This window comes from Ciona robusta, chromosome 11, assembly GCF_009617815.1.
Source record: "Ciona robusta chromosome 11, ASM961781v2".
Classification (NCBI taxonomy): domain Eukaryota; kingdom Metazoa; phylum Chordata; class Ascidiacea; order Phlebobranchia; family Cionidae; genus Ciona; species Ciona robusta.
Genome location: NC_143245.1, coordinates 1 through 15559, shown reverse-complemented (window position 1 = coordinate 15559; position 15559 = coordinate 1). Strand labels below are relative to the sequence as shown.

The window sequence follows — 15559 nt, the reverse complement described above, 5'->3', positions numbered from 1 at the left end:
ACATTTTGCTTCTGGAATAAAATATGAATTTAACTGATCCGAGTAACATCGTGCTTGCACTGATTTGTGTAGGTACAATGTTCCTCGTGTACCACGGTGAAACTATTATTAAAGTACCGAGGTTTGGTGGTAAAGTTTGGAAAGAAGAGAAACCACTGGGGCCTCCAAAGACTGTTTGGGAACCGCCATGTTTACCCGAGGAAGCGCCGGATTATGAAGAAAAGAAGAAAAACAAATTAATGGAAAAAATTCAAAATGATTTGAAGCAAATAGGAGTTGAAGAAGTAGTTGAAGATAAAGTTTATTAATATTTAAGCAATTCGGGGTGATTCTGGTGTTTTCATGGTTCGCTGATTTCATGTAGAATGCATATTATGACGTCATGTTAAAATCACTTGTTGCAGCGTTGTACTAGAATTGCTGATAATGGCAACTATGGAAGACAAATGTGTTTCTGTTTACCGCGAATTAAGTTTATTACCGTCAGTACATTCGGTTGAAGTTGTTAAAAACAATGGTGCGTTTCATATTGATTGTGTTTGGGAGCATAACGATTTGGAAAGATTCGCTAAAATAAAATATCGGAAAAGTGGTTTATTTAAAAAATCGGGTGCTGGGTTCGAGGTGTATATGAGTCCTCTGTGTTCTGAGGTGATAGGTGAACAACTAATCTCATTGTCTAAATGTGGTTTAAAACGGGCGGTGCTACGTGAAGCCACGGTGGATGGAAAAAGTCGGCAATATCTAGAAATCTGGGAAAATTCATTAAAAGTTGCCACTGTTGATTTTGTAGCAGAAAATAAACATGGATTAGTTTATTCGAACGCGGTGTTTGGGTGTTTGGAATGGTCACGTGATGGTAGCAAAGTTCTTTATATTGCTGAGGAAAAAGTTAATAAGTCTTGTTCCTATTTTAAAAAGGCTGCAAAAGATGAGACGCCAGGTCTTGATGGTTTGCATTGTGAAGATTGGGGCGAGCAGCTGGTTGGGTGTTGTAAGACGTCATTATATATCTATGATGTGAAAAGATGCTGTATATTATCTCTATGTGATTTGTTTCCCCAAAATATATCAATCGGGAAAGGCCTTTGGAGCGATGATGGTAAAAACATTATTGTCCTTGGATGGAATGGATCGCCATGGAAGATTGGTTTGATTTACTGCAAGAACCGACCAAGTGCGTTGTATCAACTTAATCTTGACAATAAAGAAGTTGTTCAAGTAACCGACGGCGACTACTGTGTGTATTCGCCCATCGTAAACCCGGCCGGGACAAAGTTACTTTATTTACAAAGTCAACCATTTGGACCTCACCGACAATGTGGGAAGTTAATGTCACATGACATCGTTGACGGGAAAATTCAAAGCACATCGTCGGTTCTTGTTGATGAGGTTAAAAACGACAACTTTAGTTTCAATGGGATGTTTATGGAGTCCATACCATCTGACTGTTGGGGTAAAAATGAATTAATATTCACAACAAATCATCGGAGTAATATTTCTATGTTTGCATTCAATGTAAACAATGGTGATGTTCGTTGCTTAGCAACCGACGGTGCATGGCGCGTCCACAAAGTAGTTGATGACATCATAATAGCATCATGCTCAACGCCTAACACCCCATCTAGTGTGAAAGTTGGATTGTTGTCCGATGAAATTAAATGGACGGACATTGAAACCTCAACTATCATGAAGGATATTTCATGGGAGGTCATCCAACACACACCTAATCATAAGAATAATGATTTCCCCGGGTTAACTTTTGAATCCATTCTCCTCAAACCCACCCACACCCCAATAAAAGGGTTGGTGGTTAACCCACATGGGGGTCCACATGGTTGTTACCCAACATCCTTTGATTTACAATCGGCTGCACTTTGTAAGCTTGGCTTCGCTGTTTCAAGAATCAATTACCGCGGCTCCACCGGATTCGGACAAAACTCGATATTTTCGCTTCCTGGAAATATTTCGAAGCAAGATGTTTTCGATGTCCAGCAGGTGGCAGAGTTTGTGTCGGAACGCTTAAATACAGGAGTGCGGTTTATTACGGGGGGGTCACATGGTGGGTTTCTTACCCTTCAACTCATTGGACAATTTCCTGATTATTATTCTGCGGCTGCTGCTCGTAACCCGGTCACAAACATTGCTTCCATAGTTGGCGTGTCCGATATTAGAGATTGGGCTTTTTGTGTTGCTGGGTGTAAGTTTACTTACGATGCTTGCGTAACATCAGATATGTACAATACAATGTTGACGGTATCGCCCATCATGCATGTTGATGATGTAAAAACCCCAGTGATGATCATGTTAGGTGAAGCTGACTTAAGAGTCCCAATCTCTCAATCTCATGAATACGCTCGCATGTTGCGTGCCAGAGGTAAAACTGTTCGCTTGTTTCAATATAAAGACAACAATCACCCGATATCTAATGTGAAAGATGAAGCTGACTGTTTTGTGAACATTCTCTCATGGTTCAACAATTATTGTAAAAGTGAATAAAATCTGTTTTTGTTGCAACATAATTAGGGATGCACATTACAGAATTTCGAATCCTTTTGTATTCGAATCTAATTACGGGATTCCGTATTCTGTTTAATGACGTCATCACACGTCATCTCATACACTATATTAACAATTTTTTAAAACTAAATAATTTTGAAAAAAAAAAATTTTGTGTTTGTGGGACTTTCGAGAGTAAACGTTTTGCAACGCCTTTTCATAGCCTGCTATACGTTTCATGACGCAAAAACTACCCAATAGTACAATTTTTGATCATTTTACAGCTCATGGTCCAGCAAGGCTGCTATGAAAGAGTCAATAAACTGACTTAGTGGGTGAAATTATTTTTTCCTATAATTATAAAAAGATTCGGAATTCTAGATTCGAAATAAAGTATTATCCTAGAATACCTAATTATTCTGTAATGTGCATCCCTAGTGTTAATATTTGCTTGTACATATTCTTGATATATTTAAAGTGTGTCTAAACTATGTTTGGTCGTGAAAATATGTTCGTACTTCCGCAGACCGTTGTTCGCATTTAATAATGGCCAGTAATTTAGACAAACTGTTTGAGTATATTCGCTCAAAGGAGGAACTTTATATTCAAAGATTGACGGATGTTGTTGCGATCCAAAGCGTATCGGCTTGGGCTGATAAGCGGGGTGAATGCATTCGGATGATGGAGCACACCAAGACTGAAATGGAAAAACTTGGTTGCGATGTCAAGCTTATGGATATCGGTGGGTTGATTACAATATTGGTTTGGTTATTTAATTAAGCAACCAATCACAGGCACCCAGGATATTGGTGGCGAATCATTACCTCTGCCCCCCATCATACTTGGTTGTCTTGGTAAAGATCCTGACAAGAAAACATTGTGTGTTTACGGTCACTTAGATGTCCAGCCTGCATGTGTAGAAGATGGCTGGGATACGGAACCATTCGTATTAACTGAGGTATGAATGGGGGTATGTGGGGTTAGGGGGGTTTATAAAATAGTGGGGGTTAGGGGGGTTTATTGAATCGTGGGGTTAGGTGGGTTTATTGAATCGTGGGGTTAGGGGGGTTTATTAAATCGTGGGGTTAGGGGGGTTTATTGAATCGTGGGGTTAGGGGGTTTATTATATCGTGGGGTTAGGGGGGTTTATTGAATCGTGGGGTTAGGTGGGTTTATTGAATCGTGGGTTAGGGGGGTTTATTAAATCGTGGGTTAGGGGGGTTTATTGAATCGTGGGGTTAGGGGGTTTATTATATCGTGGGGTTAGGGGGGTTTATTGAATCGTGGGGTTAGGGGGGTTTATTATATCGTGGGGGTTAGGGGGGTTTATTAAATCGTGGGGTTAGGGGGGTTTATTAAATCGTGGGGTTAGGGGGGTTTATTAAATCGTGGGGTTAGGGGGGTTTATTGAATCGTGGGGTTAGGGGGTTTATTAAATCGTGGGGGTTAGGGGGGTTATTAAATCGTGGGGTTAGGGGGGTTTATTAAATTGTGGGGGTTAGGGGGGTTTATTGAATCGTGGGGTTAGGGGGTTTATTAAATCGTGGGGGTTAGGGGGTTTATTAAATCGTGGGGGTTAGGAGGGTTTATTGAATCCTGGGGGTTAGGGGGTTTATTAAATCGTGGGGTTAGGGGGGTTTATTGAATCCTGGGGGTTAGGGGGTTTATTAAATCGTGGGGTTAGGGGGGTTTATTGAATCTTAGGGGTTAGGGGGTTTATTAAATCGTGGGGTTAGGGGGTTTATTAAATCGTGGGGGTTAGGAGGGTTTATTGAATCGTGGGGTTGGGGGGGTTTATTAAATCGTGGGGTTAGGGGGGTTTATTAAATCGTGGGGGTTAGGAGGGTTTATTGAATCGTGGGGTTAGGGGGGTTTATTAATTCGTGGGGTTAGGGGGGTTTATTGAATCGTGGGGTTAGGGGGTTTATTAAATCGTGGGGGTTAGAGGGGTTTATTAAATCGTGGGGTTAGGGGGGTTTATTGAATCGTGGGGTTAGGGGGGTTTATTGAATCGTGGGGTTAGGGGGGTTTAATAAATCGTGGGGTTAGGGGGGTTTATTAAATTGTTGGGTTAGGGGGTTTATTAAATCGTGGGGGTTAGGGGGTTTATTAAATCGTGGGGTTAGGGGGGTTTATTAAATCGTGGGGGTTAGGGGGTTTATTAAATCGTGGGGGTTAGGGGGTTTATTAAATCGTGGGGTTAGGGGGGTTTATTGAATCGTGGGGTTAGGGGGGTTTATTAAATCGTGGGGGTTAGGGGGTTTATTAAATCGTGGGGTTAGGGGGTTTATTGAATCGTGGGGTTAGTGGGGTTTATTGAATCGTGGGGGTTAGGGGGTTTATTGAATCGTGGGGTTAGTGGGGTTTATTGAATCGTGGGGTTAGGGGGTTTATTAAATCGTGGGGGTTAGGGGGTTTATTAAATCGTTGGGTTAGGGGGGTTTATTGAATCGTGGGGTTAGTGGGGTTTATTGAATCGTGGGGTTAGGGGGTTTATTAAATCGTGGGGTTAGGGGGTTTATTAAATCGTGGGGTTAGGGGGTTTATTAAATCGTGGGGTTAGGGGGTTTATTAAATCGTGGGGTTAGGGGGTTTATTAAATCGTGGGGTTAGGGGGGTTTATTGAATCGTGGGGTTAGGGGGTTTATTAAATCGTGGGGGTTAGGGGGGTTATTAAATCGTGGGGTTAGGGGGGTTTATTGAATCGTGGGGGTTAGGTGGTTTATTAAATCGTGGGGTTAGGGGGTTTATTAAATCGTGGGGTTAGGGGGGTTTATTAAATCGTTGGGTTAGGGGGGTTATTAAATCGTGGGGGTTAGGGGGGTTTATTAAATCGTGGGGTTAGGGGGTTTATTGAATCGTGGGGTTAGGGGGGTTTATTAAATCGTGGGGGTTAGGGGGGTTTATTAAATCGTGGGGTTAGGGGGGTTTATTAAATCGTGGGGTTAGGGGGTTTATTAAATCGTTGGGTTAGGGGGGTTTATTGAATCGTGGGGTTAGGGGGGTTTATTAAATCGTGGGGTTAGGGGGTTTATTAAATCGTGGGGTTAGGGGGTTTATTGAATCGTTGGGTTAGGGGGTTTATTGAATCGTGGGGTTAGGGGGTTTATTAAATCGTGGGGTTAGGTGGTTTATTAAATCGTGGGGTTAGGGGGGTTTATTGAATCCTGGGGGTTAGGGGGGTTTATTGAATCGTGGGGGTTAGGGGGGTTTATTAAATCGTGGGGTTAGGGGGTTTATTAAATCGTGGAGTTAGGGGGGTTTATTAAATCGTGGGGTTAGGGGGGTTTATTAAATCGTGGGGTTAGGGGGTTTATTGAATCGTGGGGTTAGGGGGTTTATTGAATCGTGGGGTTAGGGGGTTTATTGAATCGTGGGGTTAGGTGGGTTTATAAAATCGTGGGGTTAGGTGGGTTATTAAATCGTGGGGTTAGGGGGTTTATTGAATCGTGGGGTTAGGGGGGTTTATGGAATCGTGGGGTTAGGGGGGTTTATTGAATCGTGGGGTTAGGTGGTTTATTAAATCGTGGGGTTAGGGGGGTTTATTGAATCGTGGGGTTAGGGGGTTTATTAAATCGTGGGGGTTAGGGGTTTATTGAATCGTGGGGTTAGGGGGGTTTATTGAATCGTGGGGTTAGGGGGGTTTATTAAATCGTGGGGTTAGGTGGGTTTATAAAATCGTGGGGTTAGGGGGGTTTATTAAATCGTGGTTAGGAGGGTTTATTAAATCGTGGGGGTTAGGGGGGTTTATTAAATCGTGGGGGTTAGGGGGGTTTATTGAATCGTGGGGTTAGGGGGGTTTATTAAATCGTGGGGGTTAGGGGGGTTTATTAAATTGTGGGGTTAGGGGGGTTTAGTGAATCGTGGGATTAGAGGGGTTTATTAAATCATGGGGTTAGGGGGGTTTATTGAATCGTGGGGTTAGGTGGGTTTATAAAATCGTGGGGGTTAGGGGGGTTTATTGAATCGTGGGGTTAGGGGGTTTATTGAATCGTGGGGTTAGGGGGGTTTATTAAATCGTGGGGGTTAGGTGGTTTATTAAATCGTGGGGTTAGGGGGGTTTATTAAATCGTGGGGTTAGGGGGGTTTATTAAATCGTGGGGTTAGGGGGTTTATTAAATTGTGGGGTTAGGGGGGTTTATTGAATCGTGGGGTTAGGTGGGTTTATAAAATCGTGGGGGTTAGGGGGGTTTATTGAATCGTGGGGTTAGGGGGTTTATTGAATCGTGGGGTTAGGGGGGTTTATTAAATCGTGGGGGTTAGGGGGTTTATTAAATTGTGGGGTTAGGGGGGTTTAGTGAATCGTGGGATTAGAGGGGTTTATTAAATCGTGGGGTTAGGGGGGTTTATTGAATCATTCGGTTAAGGGGGTTTATTAAATCGTGGGGGTTAGGGGGGTTTATTGAATCGTGGGGTTAGGGGGGTTATTAAATCGTGAGGTTAGGGGGTTTATTAAATCGTGGGGGTTAGGGGGGTTTATTAAATCGTGGGGGTTAGGCGGTTTATTGAATCGTGGGGGTTAGGGGGTTTATTAAATCGTGGGGTTAGGGGGGTTTATTAAATCGTGGGGTTAGAGGGGTTTATTGAATCGTGGGGTTAGGGGGGTTTATTGAATCGTGGGGTTAGGGGGTTTATTGAATCGTGGGGTTAGGGGGGTTTATTAAATCGTGGGGTTAGGGGGGTTTATTAAATCGTGGGGTTAGGGGGTTTATTGAATCGTGGGGGTTAGGTGGGTTTATTGAATCGTGGGGTTAGGGGGTTTATTAAATCGTGGGGTTAGGGGGGTTTATTGAATCGTGGGGGTTAGGTGGGTTTATTGAATCGTGGGGGTTAGGGGGTTTATTAAATCGTGGGGTTAGGGGGTTTATTAAATCGTGGGGTTATGGGGTTTATTGAATCGTGGGTTGGAAGAATTGTGATTTGGAAAACGGATCACACTCGCACTGACAGCATGTTTATAGCATCCTGGTTTAAACTTAAAACAGATTTTACCCTGCTGTTAGGTGTATATACAAACAAGCAGAGCCAAAGTATATTGCATTCACCACATTAATCAATGAGGTTCCCTATGTTTGACAACTATGAGTGTAACTGTATTTTAACAATGTCACCACAGATTTTACCCTGCTGTTAGGTGTCTATACAAACAAGCAGAGCCAAAGTATATTGCATTCACCACATTAATCAATGAGGTTCCCTATGTTTGACAACTATGAGTGTAACTGTATTTTAACAATGTCACCACAGATTTTACCCTGCTGTTAGGTGTCTATACAAACAAGCAGAGCTAAAGTGTATTGCATTCACCACATTAATCAATGAGGTTCCCTATGTTTGACAACTATGAGTGTAACTGTATTTTAACAATGTCACCACAGATTTTACCCTGCTGTTAGGTGTCTATACAAACAAGCAGAGCCAAAGTATATTGCATTCACCACATTAATCAATGAGGTTTCCTATGTTTGACAACTATGAGTTATATTTTATCCACTGATATTTATGTGTCGGGGAAAGATGTTTTGATGATGAAGTTTTAGGTCGATGGAAAGTTATACGGACGCGGTTCGACGGACGACAAAGGCCCCGTGTTATGTTGGTTGAATTGCATCGAGGCGTATCAACAATTAAACATAGAAATACCTGTGAACTTGAAGTTTTGCTTCGAAGGAATGGAAGAGTCTGGATCAGAGGGTCTAGATGAATTGATAATGGAACAGTCAGTCATTTCTTTGTTTATCGGGAAGTTTTTTAACATTTCTTTGCAGGAAAGATAAATTCTTCCATGATGTTGATTATGTTTGTATATCGGATAATTATTGGTTGGGCAAGAAGAAGCCGTGCATCACATACGGGTTAAGAGGAATTTGTTATTTCTTTTGTGAGGTGCAGTGTTCAACTAAAGATCTTCATTCAGGGGTATAACTATTATCATGTATGATGTCATAATAATATTTGTTTGATGATAGGTGTTTGGTGGTAGCGTGCACGAAGCGATGGGTGACCTCTTCGCCGTTATGTCATCACTGGTTGATAAAAAAGGCAAAATATTAATCCCGGGTGTTTGCGACAAAGTTGAATCGGTAAGTAAACACCGTACGCAGCAATAATTGCACTGTTTACCATCGTCGCGATATTCCCTGTTATTCATTCACCACAAAGTAAATGTTTGCGCAGGTGACAAACGATGAACTTAAAACTTACGAATCAATTGATTTCGATCTCAATGAATATAAAAAGGATGTTGGTGTCGATGGTTTGCTACACGATACCAAACGTGATATTCTGATGCATAGATGGCGGTTCCCTTCGCTGTCGTTGCATGGCATTGAAGGTGGGATAGAAATAACATTAATTATCACCACAATATAATATTGTTGCCACCAGGTGCGTTTGACGGAGCTGGGGCAAAAACTGTCATTCCACGAAAGGTTATCGGAAAGTTTTCGATTCGGTTGGTTCCGCATCAGTTACCGGACGAGATTGAAAAACAAGTGAGTGTTTAGTATTGGTGTTCATACAATACTGTGAGTGGTGTTTAGTATTGGTGTTCATACAATACTGTGAGTGGTGTTTAGTATTGGTGTTCATACAATACTGTGAGTGGTGTTTAGTATTGATGTTCATACAATACTGTGAGTGGTGTTTAGTATTGGTGTTCATACAATACTGTGAGTGGTGTTTAGTATTGGTGTTCATACAATACTGTGAGTGGTGTTTAGTATTGGTGTTCATTTATACAATACTGTGAGTGGTGTTTAATATTGGTGTTCATACAATACTGTGAGTGGTGTTTAATATTGGTGTTCATACAATACTGTGAGTGGTGTTTAATATTGGTGTTCATACACCACTGTGAGTGGTGTTTAGTATTGGTGTTCATACAATACTGTGAGTGGTGTTTAATATTGGTGTTCATACAATACTGTGAGTGGTGTTTAATATTGGTGTTCATACACCACTGTGAGTGGTGTTTAGTATTGGTGTTTATACAATACTGTGAGTGGTGTTTAATATTGGTGTTCATACAATACTGTGAGTGGTGTTCAATATTGGTGTTCATACAATACTGTGAGTGGTGTTTAATATTGGTGTTCATACAATACTGTGAGTGGTGTTTAGTATTGGTGTTCATACAATACTGTGAGTGGTGTTTAGTATTGGTGTTCATACAATACTGTGAGTGGTGTTTAGTATTGGTGTTCATTTATACAATACTGTGAGTGGTGTTTAATATTGGTGTTCATACAATACTGTGAGTGGTGTTTAGTATTGGTGTTCATACAATACTGTGAGTGGTGTTTAGTATTGGTGTTCATACACCACTGTGAGTGGTGTTTAGTATTGGTGTTTATACAATACTGTGAGTGGTGTTTAATATTGGTGTTCATACAATACTGTGAGTGGTGTTCAATATTGGTGTTCATACAATACTGTGAGTGGTGTTTAGTATTGGTGTTCATACAATACTGTGAGTGGTGTTTAGTATTGGTGTTCATACAATACTGTGAGTGGTGTTTAATATTGGTGTTCATACAATACTGTGACTGGTGTTTAATATTGGTGTTCATACACCACTGTGAGTGGTGTTTAGTATTGGTGTTCATACAATACTGTGAGTGGTGTTTAGTATTGGTGTTCATACACCACTGTGAGTGGTGTTTAGTATTGGTGTTCATACAATACTGTGAGTGGTGTTTAGTATTGGTGTTCATACAATACTGCGAGTGGTGTTTAATATTGGTGTTCATACAATACTGTGAGTGGTGTTTAATATTGGTGTTCATACAATACTGTGAGTGGTGTTTAGTATTGGTGTTCATACAATACTGTGAGTGGTGTTTAGTATTGGTGTTCATACAATACTGTGAGTGGTGTTCAATATTGGTGTTCATACAATACTGTGAGTGGTGTTTAGTATTGGTGTTCATACAATACTGTGAGTGGTGTTTAGTATTGGTGTTCATACAATACTGTGAGTGGTGTTTAATATTGGTGTTCATACGATACTGTGACTGATGTTTAATATTGGTGTTCATACACCACTGTGAGTGGTGTTTAGTATTGGTGTTCATACAATACTGTGAGTGGTGTTTAGTATTGGTGTTCATACACCACTGTGAGTGGTGTTTAGTATTGGTGTTCATACAATACTGTGAGTGGTGTTTAGTATTGGTGTTCATACAATACTGTGAGTGGTGTTTAATATTGGTGTTCATACAATACTGTGAGTGGTGTTTAATATTGGTGTTCATACACCACTGTGAGTGGTGTTTAGTATTGGTGTTCATACAATACTGTGAGTGGTGTTTAATATTGGTGTTCATACAATACTGTGAGTGGTGTTTAGTATTGGTGTTTATACAATACTGTGAGTGGTGTTTAGTATTGGTGTTCATACAATACTGTGAGTGGTGTTTAATATTGGTGTTCATACAATACTGTGAGTGGTGTTCAGTATTGGTGTTCATACACCACTGTGAGTGGTGTTTAATATTGGTGTTCATACAATACTGTGAATGGTGTTTAGTATTGGTGTTCATACAATACTGTGAGTGGTGTTTAATATTGGTGTTCATACAATACTGTGAGTGGTGTTTAGTATTGGTGTTCATACAATACTGTGAGTGGTGTTTAGTATTGGTGTTCATACACCACTGTGGGTGGTGTTTAATATTGGTGTTCATACACCACTGTGAGTGGTGTTTAGTATTGTTGTTCATACACCACTGTGAGTGGTGTTTAATATTGGTGTTCATACAATACTGTGAGTGGTGTTTAGTATTGGTGTTCATACAATACTGTGAGTGGTGTTTAATATTGGTGTTCATACAATACTGTGAGTGGTGTTTAGTATTGGTGTTCATACAATACTGTGAGTGGTGTTTAGTATTGGTGTTCATACACCACTGTGAGTGGTGTTTAATATTGGTGTTCATACACCACTGTGAGTGGTGTTTAGTATTGTTGTTCATACACCACTGTGAGTGGTGTTTAATATTGGTGTTCATACAATACTGTGAGTGGTGTTTAGTATTGGTGTTCATACAATACTGTGAGTGGTGTTTAATATTGGTGTTCATACACCACTGTGAGTGGTGTTTAGTATTGGTGTTCATTTATACAATACTGTGAGTGGTGTTTAATATTGGTGTTCATACAATACTGTGAGTGGTGTTTAATATTGGTGTTCATACAATACTGTGAGTGGTGTTTAATATTGGTGTTCATACACCACTGTGAGTGGTGTTTAGTATTGGTGTTCATACAATACTGTGAGTGGTGTTTAATATTGGTGTTCATACAATACTGTGAGTGGTGTTTAGTATTGGTGTTCATACACCACTGTGAGTGGTGTTTAGTATTGGTGTTTATACAATACTGTGAGTGGTGTTTAATATTGGTGTTCATACAATACTGTGAGTGGTGTTCAATATTGGTGTTCATACAATACTGTGAGTGGTGTTTAGTATTGGTGTTCATACAATACTGTGAGTGGTGTTTAGTATTGGTGTTTATACAATACTGTGAGTGGTGTTTAATATTGGTGTTCATACTGTTGTGGACACGCCTCCGGGCACACCCCCGACAAGGGCGCACTTGCATGTCGTAGCCACGTGATCTGCGCAATGTGCCGAAATCAGCGTGGTTCGCACTTGCATGCCTTAGTCACATGATTTGCCCTGCGCAATGTGCCGCAGTCGGCGTGATTCATTATTAATTGTGTAGCTATGTAGTTATTTTGTGTCGCTATGTCGCAATTAAGTGCCCTATATATACGTGTGTGCTCGCCTTAGTTTTCATTCGCTATTCGAGCGTTTCATTCGCTATTCCAGCGTTTCACTCTACAATTTGGCGTCTCAATACAAACCCAAGAACACAACAGAGTTATTGGCGACGAGGATGGGATCTTCAACCAACTGACCGAGGAACATGCAGTTTGGTATTGAAGATATTCAAGTTTGCCTAAAGATGGGATTTCAACCAACTGAACGAGGTATACGCAGTTTGGTATTGAAGACATTTCAGTTTGCCTAAAGATGGAACAAGTTACGAAGCCGATTCAAGAACGGTTGAAACAACAACAAAGGTGTCATGATGTACTGCTGCGTTTGAGTTCATCCATCACATGGAATTTGGGCAAGAACGAAGAGGCCGAGAGGCCGGCTAAATATCAACGTGTCAAAATGACGACGCGAGCGAGAGGCAAACTTCTCAAATTATCAACTTGTCAAAATGACTGACGCGGAGGCCGGGAGGCCAATTATCAAGGTGTCAAAATGACTGACAACCAGCCAGTGCAACTACAGCCAAGTCCAGAAAGAGACTATTTCTATAATCTTCGCGCTGAAGAAATTTTATCAATACAAGATTGAACATTACCGGTTGGGGATGATGCAGACTTTGACGAGGAGGAAAGTGCACAAGTCACTTACAGTTTGTGCAATTACCAGTCGAAGCGTTACGCAAGTTCAACCCACCAATTCGACATACTGATTCGAGCATTTCGGCTACCAACACACTATTGTTTTGGACAATGCTCAGGCTTTTATGCCTGCTGAGTTTCAGCACAGAGGGGCATCGTTCACTTGACGGGAGCACCACATTTCCCTGCAACAAATGGCGCTGCGGAGAGATTGGTCATTGAAGTCTCCCGAGCACAGAGGGGCATCGTTCACTTGACGGGAGCACCACATTTCCCTGCAACAAATGGCGCTGCGGAGAGATTGGTCAATGAAGTCTCCCAAACCCCCTTGCAGACGCATTATGAAGAGTTTCTCCTTCAATACAGGCGTATTCCCAACGCTAGTGGATTTTCACCAAGTGAACTTCTAAACGGCAGACAACTCCGAACAAAAATTGATACTCTGTTGCCTTCACCAGCACACGCGATGCAAGGTAGCCAAACGAAGCCGATTCAAAAGTCCCAAGGATACCACTTCAATTTAAAGTTGGCGATCCAGGTTGTGCGTTATACCTGGTCCAAAGAGCGAAAACCGAGGGTCGCTTGGTTCCTGAAACAAGTTTTTCCCCGAGGTCCAATCTGGCGCCGTCACATCGACCAACTACGCGTTCGATACGGCTCCGACGATGATTTACAACCGGTGGAAGAAGAGCTTTTTCTGCAAGCTCCGTCTCCAGAAGTGCACGTTCCAGACAGTCCGAACACTACAGCGACGAACTACCCACGAGAGATTTTATCTTCGGTTAAGAGGTGTTGTGGACACGCCTCCGGGCACACTTGCATGCCGTAGCCACGTGATCTGCGCAATGTGCCGCAATCAGCGTGGTTCGCACTTGCATGCCTTAGTCACGTGATTTGCCCTGCGCAATGTGCCGCAGTCGGCGTGATTCATTATTAATTGTGTAGCTATGTAGTTATTTTGTGTAGCTATGTAGTTATTTTGTGTCGCTATGTCGCAATTAAGTGCCCTATATATACGTGTGTGCTCGCCTTAGTTTTCATTCGTTATTCGAGTGTTTCATTCGCTATTCCAGCGTTTCACTCTACAATTTGGCGTCTCAATACAAACCCAAGAACACAACAGAGTTATTCTAACCACGCTGATTGCGGCACATTGCGCAGATCATGTGGCTACGCAATCAGCGAACCACGCTGATTGCAGCACATTGCGCAGATCACGTGGCTACGGCATGCAAGTGCGCCCTTGTCAGGGGTGTGCCCGGAGGCGTGTCCACAACACATACAATACTGTGAGTGGTGTTTAGTATTGGTGTTCATACAATACTGTGAGTGGTGTTTAGTATTGGTGTTCATACAATACTGTGAGTGGTGTTTAGTATTGATGTTCATACAATACTGTGAGTGGTGTTTAGTATTGGTGTTTATACAATACTGTGAGTGGTGTTTAGTATTGATGTTCATACAATACTGTGAGTGGTGTTTAGTATTGGTGTTCATACAATACTGTGAGTGGTGTTTAGTATTGATGTTCATACAATACTGTGAGTGGTGTTTAGTATTGATGTTCATACACCACTGTGAGTGGTGTTTAATATTGATGTTCATACACCACTGTGAGTGGTGTTTAGTATTGGTGTTCATACAATACTGTGAGTGGTGTTTAGTATTGGTGTTCATACAAAACTGTGAGTGGTGTTTAGTATTGGTGTTCATACAATACTGTGAGTGGTGTTTAGTATTGGTGTTCATACAATACTGTGAGTGGTGTTTAGTATTGGTGTTTATACAATACTGTGAGTGGTGTTTAGTATTGGTGTTCATACAATACTGTGAGTGGTGTTTAGTATTGGTGTTCATACAATACTGTGAGTGGTGTTTAGTATTGGTGTTCATACAATACTGTGAGTGGTGTTTAGTATTGGTGTTCATACACCACTGTGAGTGGTGTTTAGTATTGGTGTTCATACAATACTGTGAGTGGTGTTTAGTATTGGTGTTCATACAATACTGTGAGTGGTGTTTAGTATTGGTGTTCATACAATACTGTGAGTGGTGTTTAGTATTGGTGTTCATACAATACTGTGAGTGGTGTTTAGTATTGGTGTTCATACAATACTGTGAGTGGTGTTTAGTATTGGTGTTCATACAATACTGTGAGTGGTGTTTAGTATTGGTGTTTATACAATACTGTGAGTGGTGTTTAGTATTGGTGTTCATACAATACTGTGAGTGGTGTTTAGTATTGGTGTTCATACAATACTGTGAGTGGTGTTTAGTATTGGTGTTCATACAATACTGTGAGTGGTGTTTAGTATTGGTGTTCATACACCACTGTGAGTGGTGTTTAGTATTGGTGTTCATACAATACTGTGAGTGGTGTTTAGTATTGGTGTTCATACAATACTGTGAGTGGTGTTTAGTATTGGTGTTCATACAATACTGTGAGTGGTGTTTAGTATTGGTGTTCATACAATACTGTGAGTGGTGTTTAGTATTGGTGTTTATACAATACTGTGAGTGTGTTTAGTATTGGTGTTCATACAATACTGTGAGTGGTGTTTAGTATTGGTGTTCATACAATACTGTGAGTGGTGTTTAGTATTGGTGTTCATACAATACTGTGAGTGGTGTTTC

General features: G+C 41.2%; 3 protein-coding genes across 3 annotated transcripts; all 3 read left to right on the top strand.

Annotated features, from left to right (window-relative positions):
- Positions 1-23: 23 nt before the first annotated feature.
- LOC149727444 (uncharacterized) lies at positions 24-606 on the top strand. The gene has a single exon (XM_089887958.1). The coding sequence runs from the start codon at positions 24-26 to the stop codon at positions 306-308; it is 285 nt and encodes a 94-aa protein (XP_089744084.1). The 3' UTR covers positions 309-606.
- Positions 427-2966, top strand: LOC149727443 (acylamino-acid-releasing enzyme-like). Its single transcript, XM_089887928.1, has one exon. The coding sequence runs from the start codon at positions 427-429 to the stop codon at positions 2497-2499; it is 2073 nt and encodes a 690-aa protein (XP_089744054.1). The 3' UTR covers positions 2500-2966.
- Positions 2967-3045: 79 nt separating this feature from the next.
- Positions 3046-14045, top strand: LOC149727442 (cytosolic non-specific dipeptidase-like). The gene is made up of 8 exons (XM_089887943.1): positions 3046-3241; positions 3294-3457; positions 8040-8218; positions 8268-8418; positions 8469-8582; positions 8677-8833; positions 8887-8993; positions 12336-14045. The coding sequence occupies exons 1-8, from the start codon at positions 3046-3048 to the stop codon at positions 12447-12449; spliced, it is 1182 nt and encodes a 393-aa protein (XP_089744069.1). The 3' UTR covers positions 12450-14045.
- Positions 14046-15559: the final 1514 nt, after the last annotated feature.

Bases quoted from the DNA above. Each gene is read 5' to 3' on its own strand.
- LOC149727444 (XM_089887958.1), top strand. From the start codon at position 24: ATGAATTTAACTGATCCGAGTAACATCGTGCTTGCACTGATTTGTGTA.
- LOC149727443 (XM_089887928.1), top strand. From the start codon at position 427: ATGGCAACTATGGAAGACAAATGTGTTTCTGTTTACCGCGAATTAAGT.
- LOC149727442 (XM_089887943.1), top strand. From the start codon at position 3,046: ATGGCCAGTAATTTAGACAAACTGTTTGAGTATATTCGCTCAAAGGAG. The intron at 3,458-8,039 runs GTATGAATGGGG...ATGAAGTTTTAG, and splicing joins AACCATTCGTATTAACTGAG to GTCGATGGAAAGTTATACGG. The intron at 8,419-8,468 runs GTATAACTATTA...GTTTGATGATAG, and splicing joins CTAAAGATCTTCATTCAGGG to GTGTTTGGTGGTAGCGTGCA.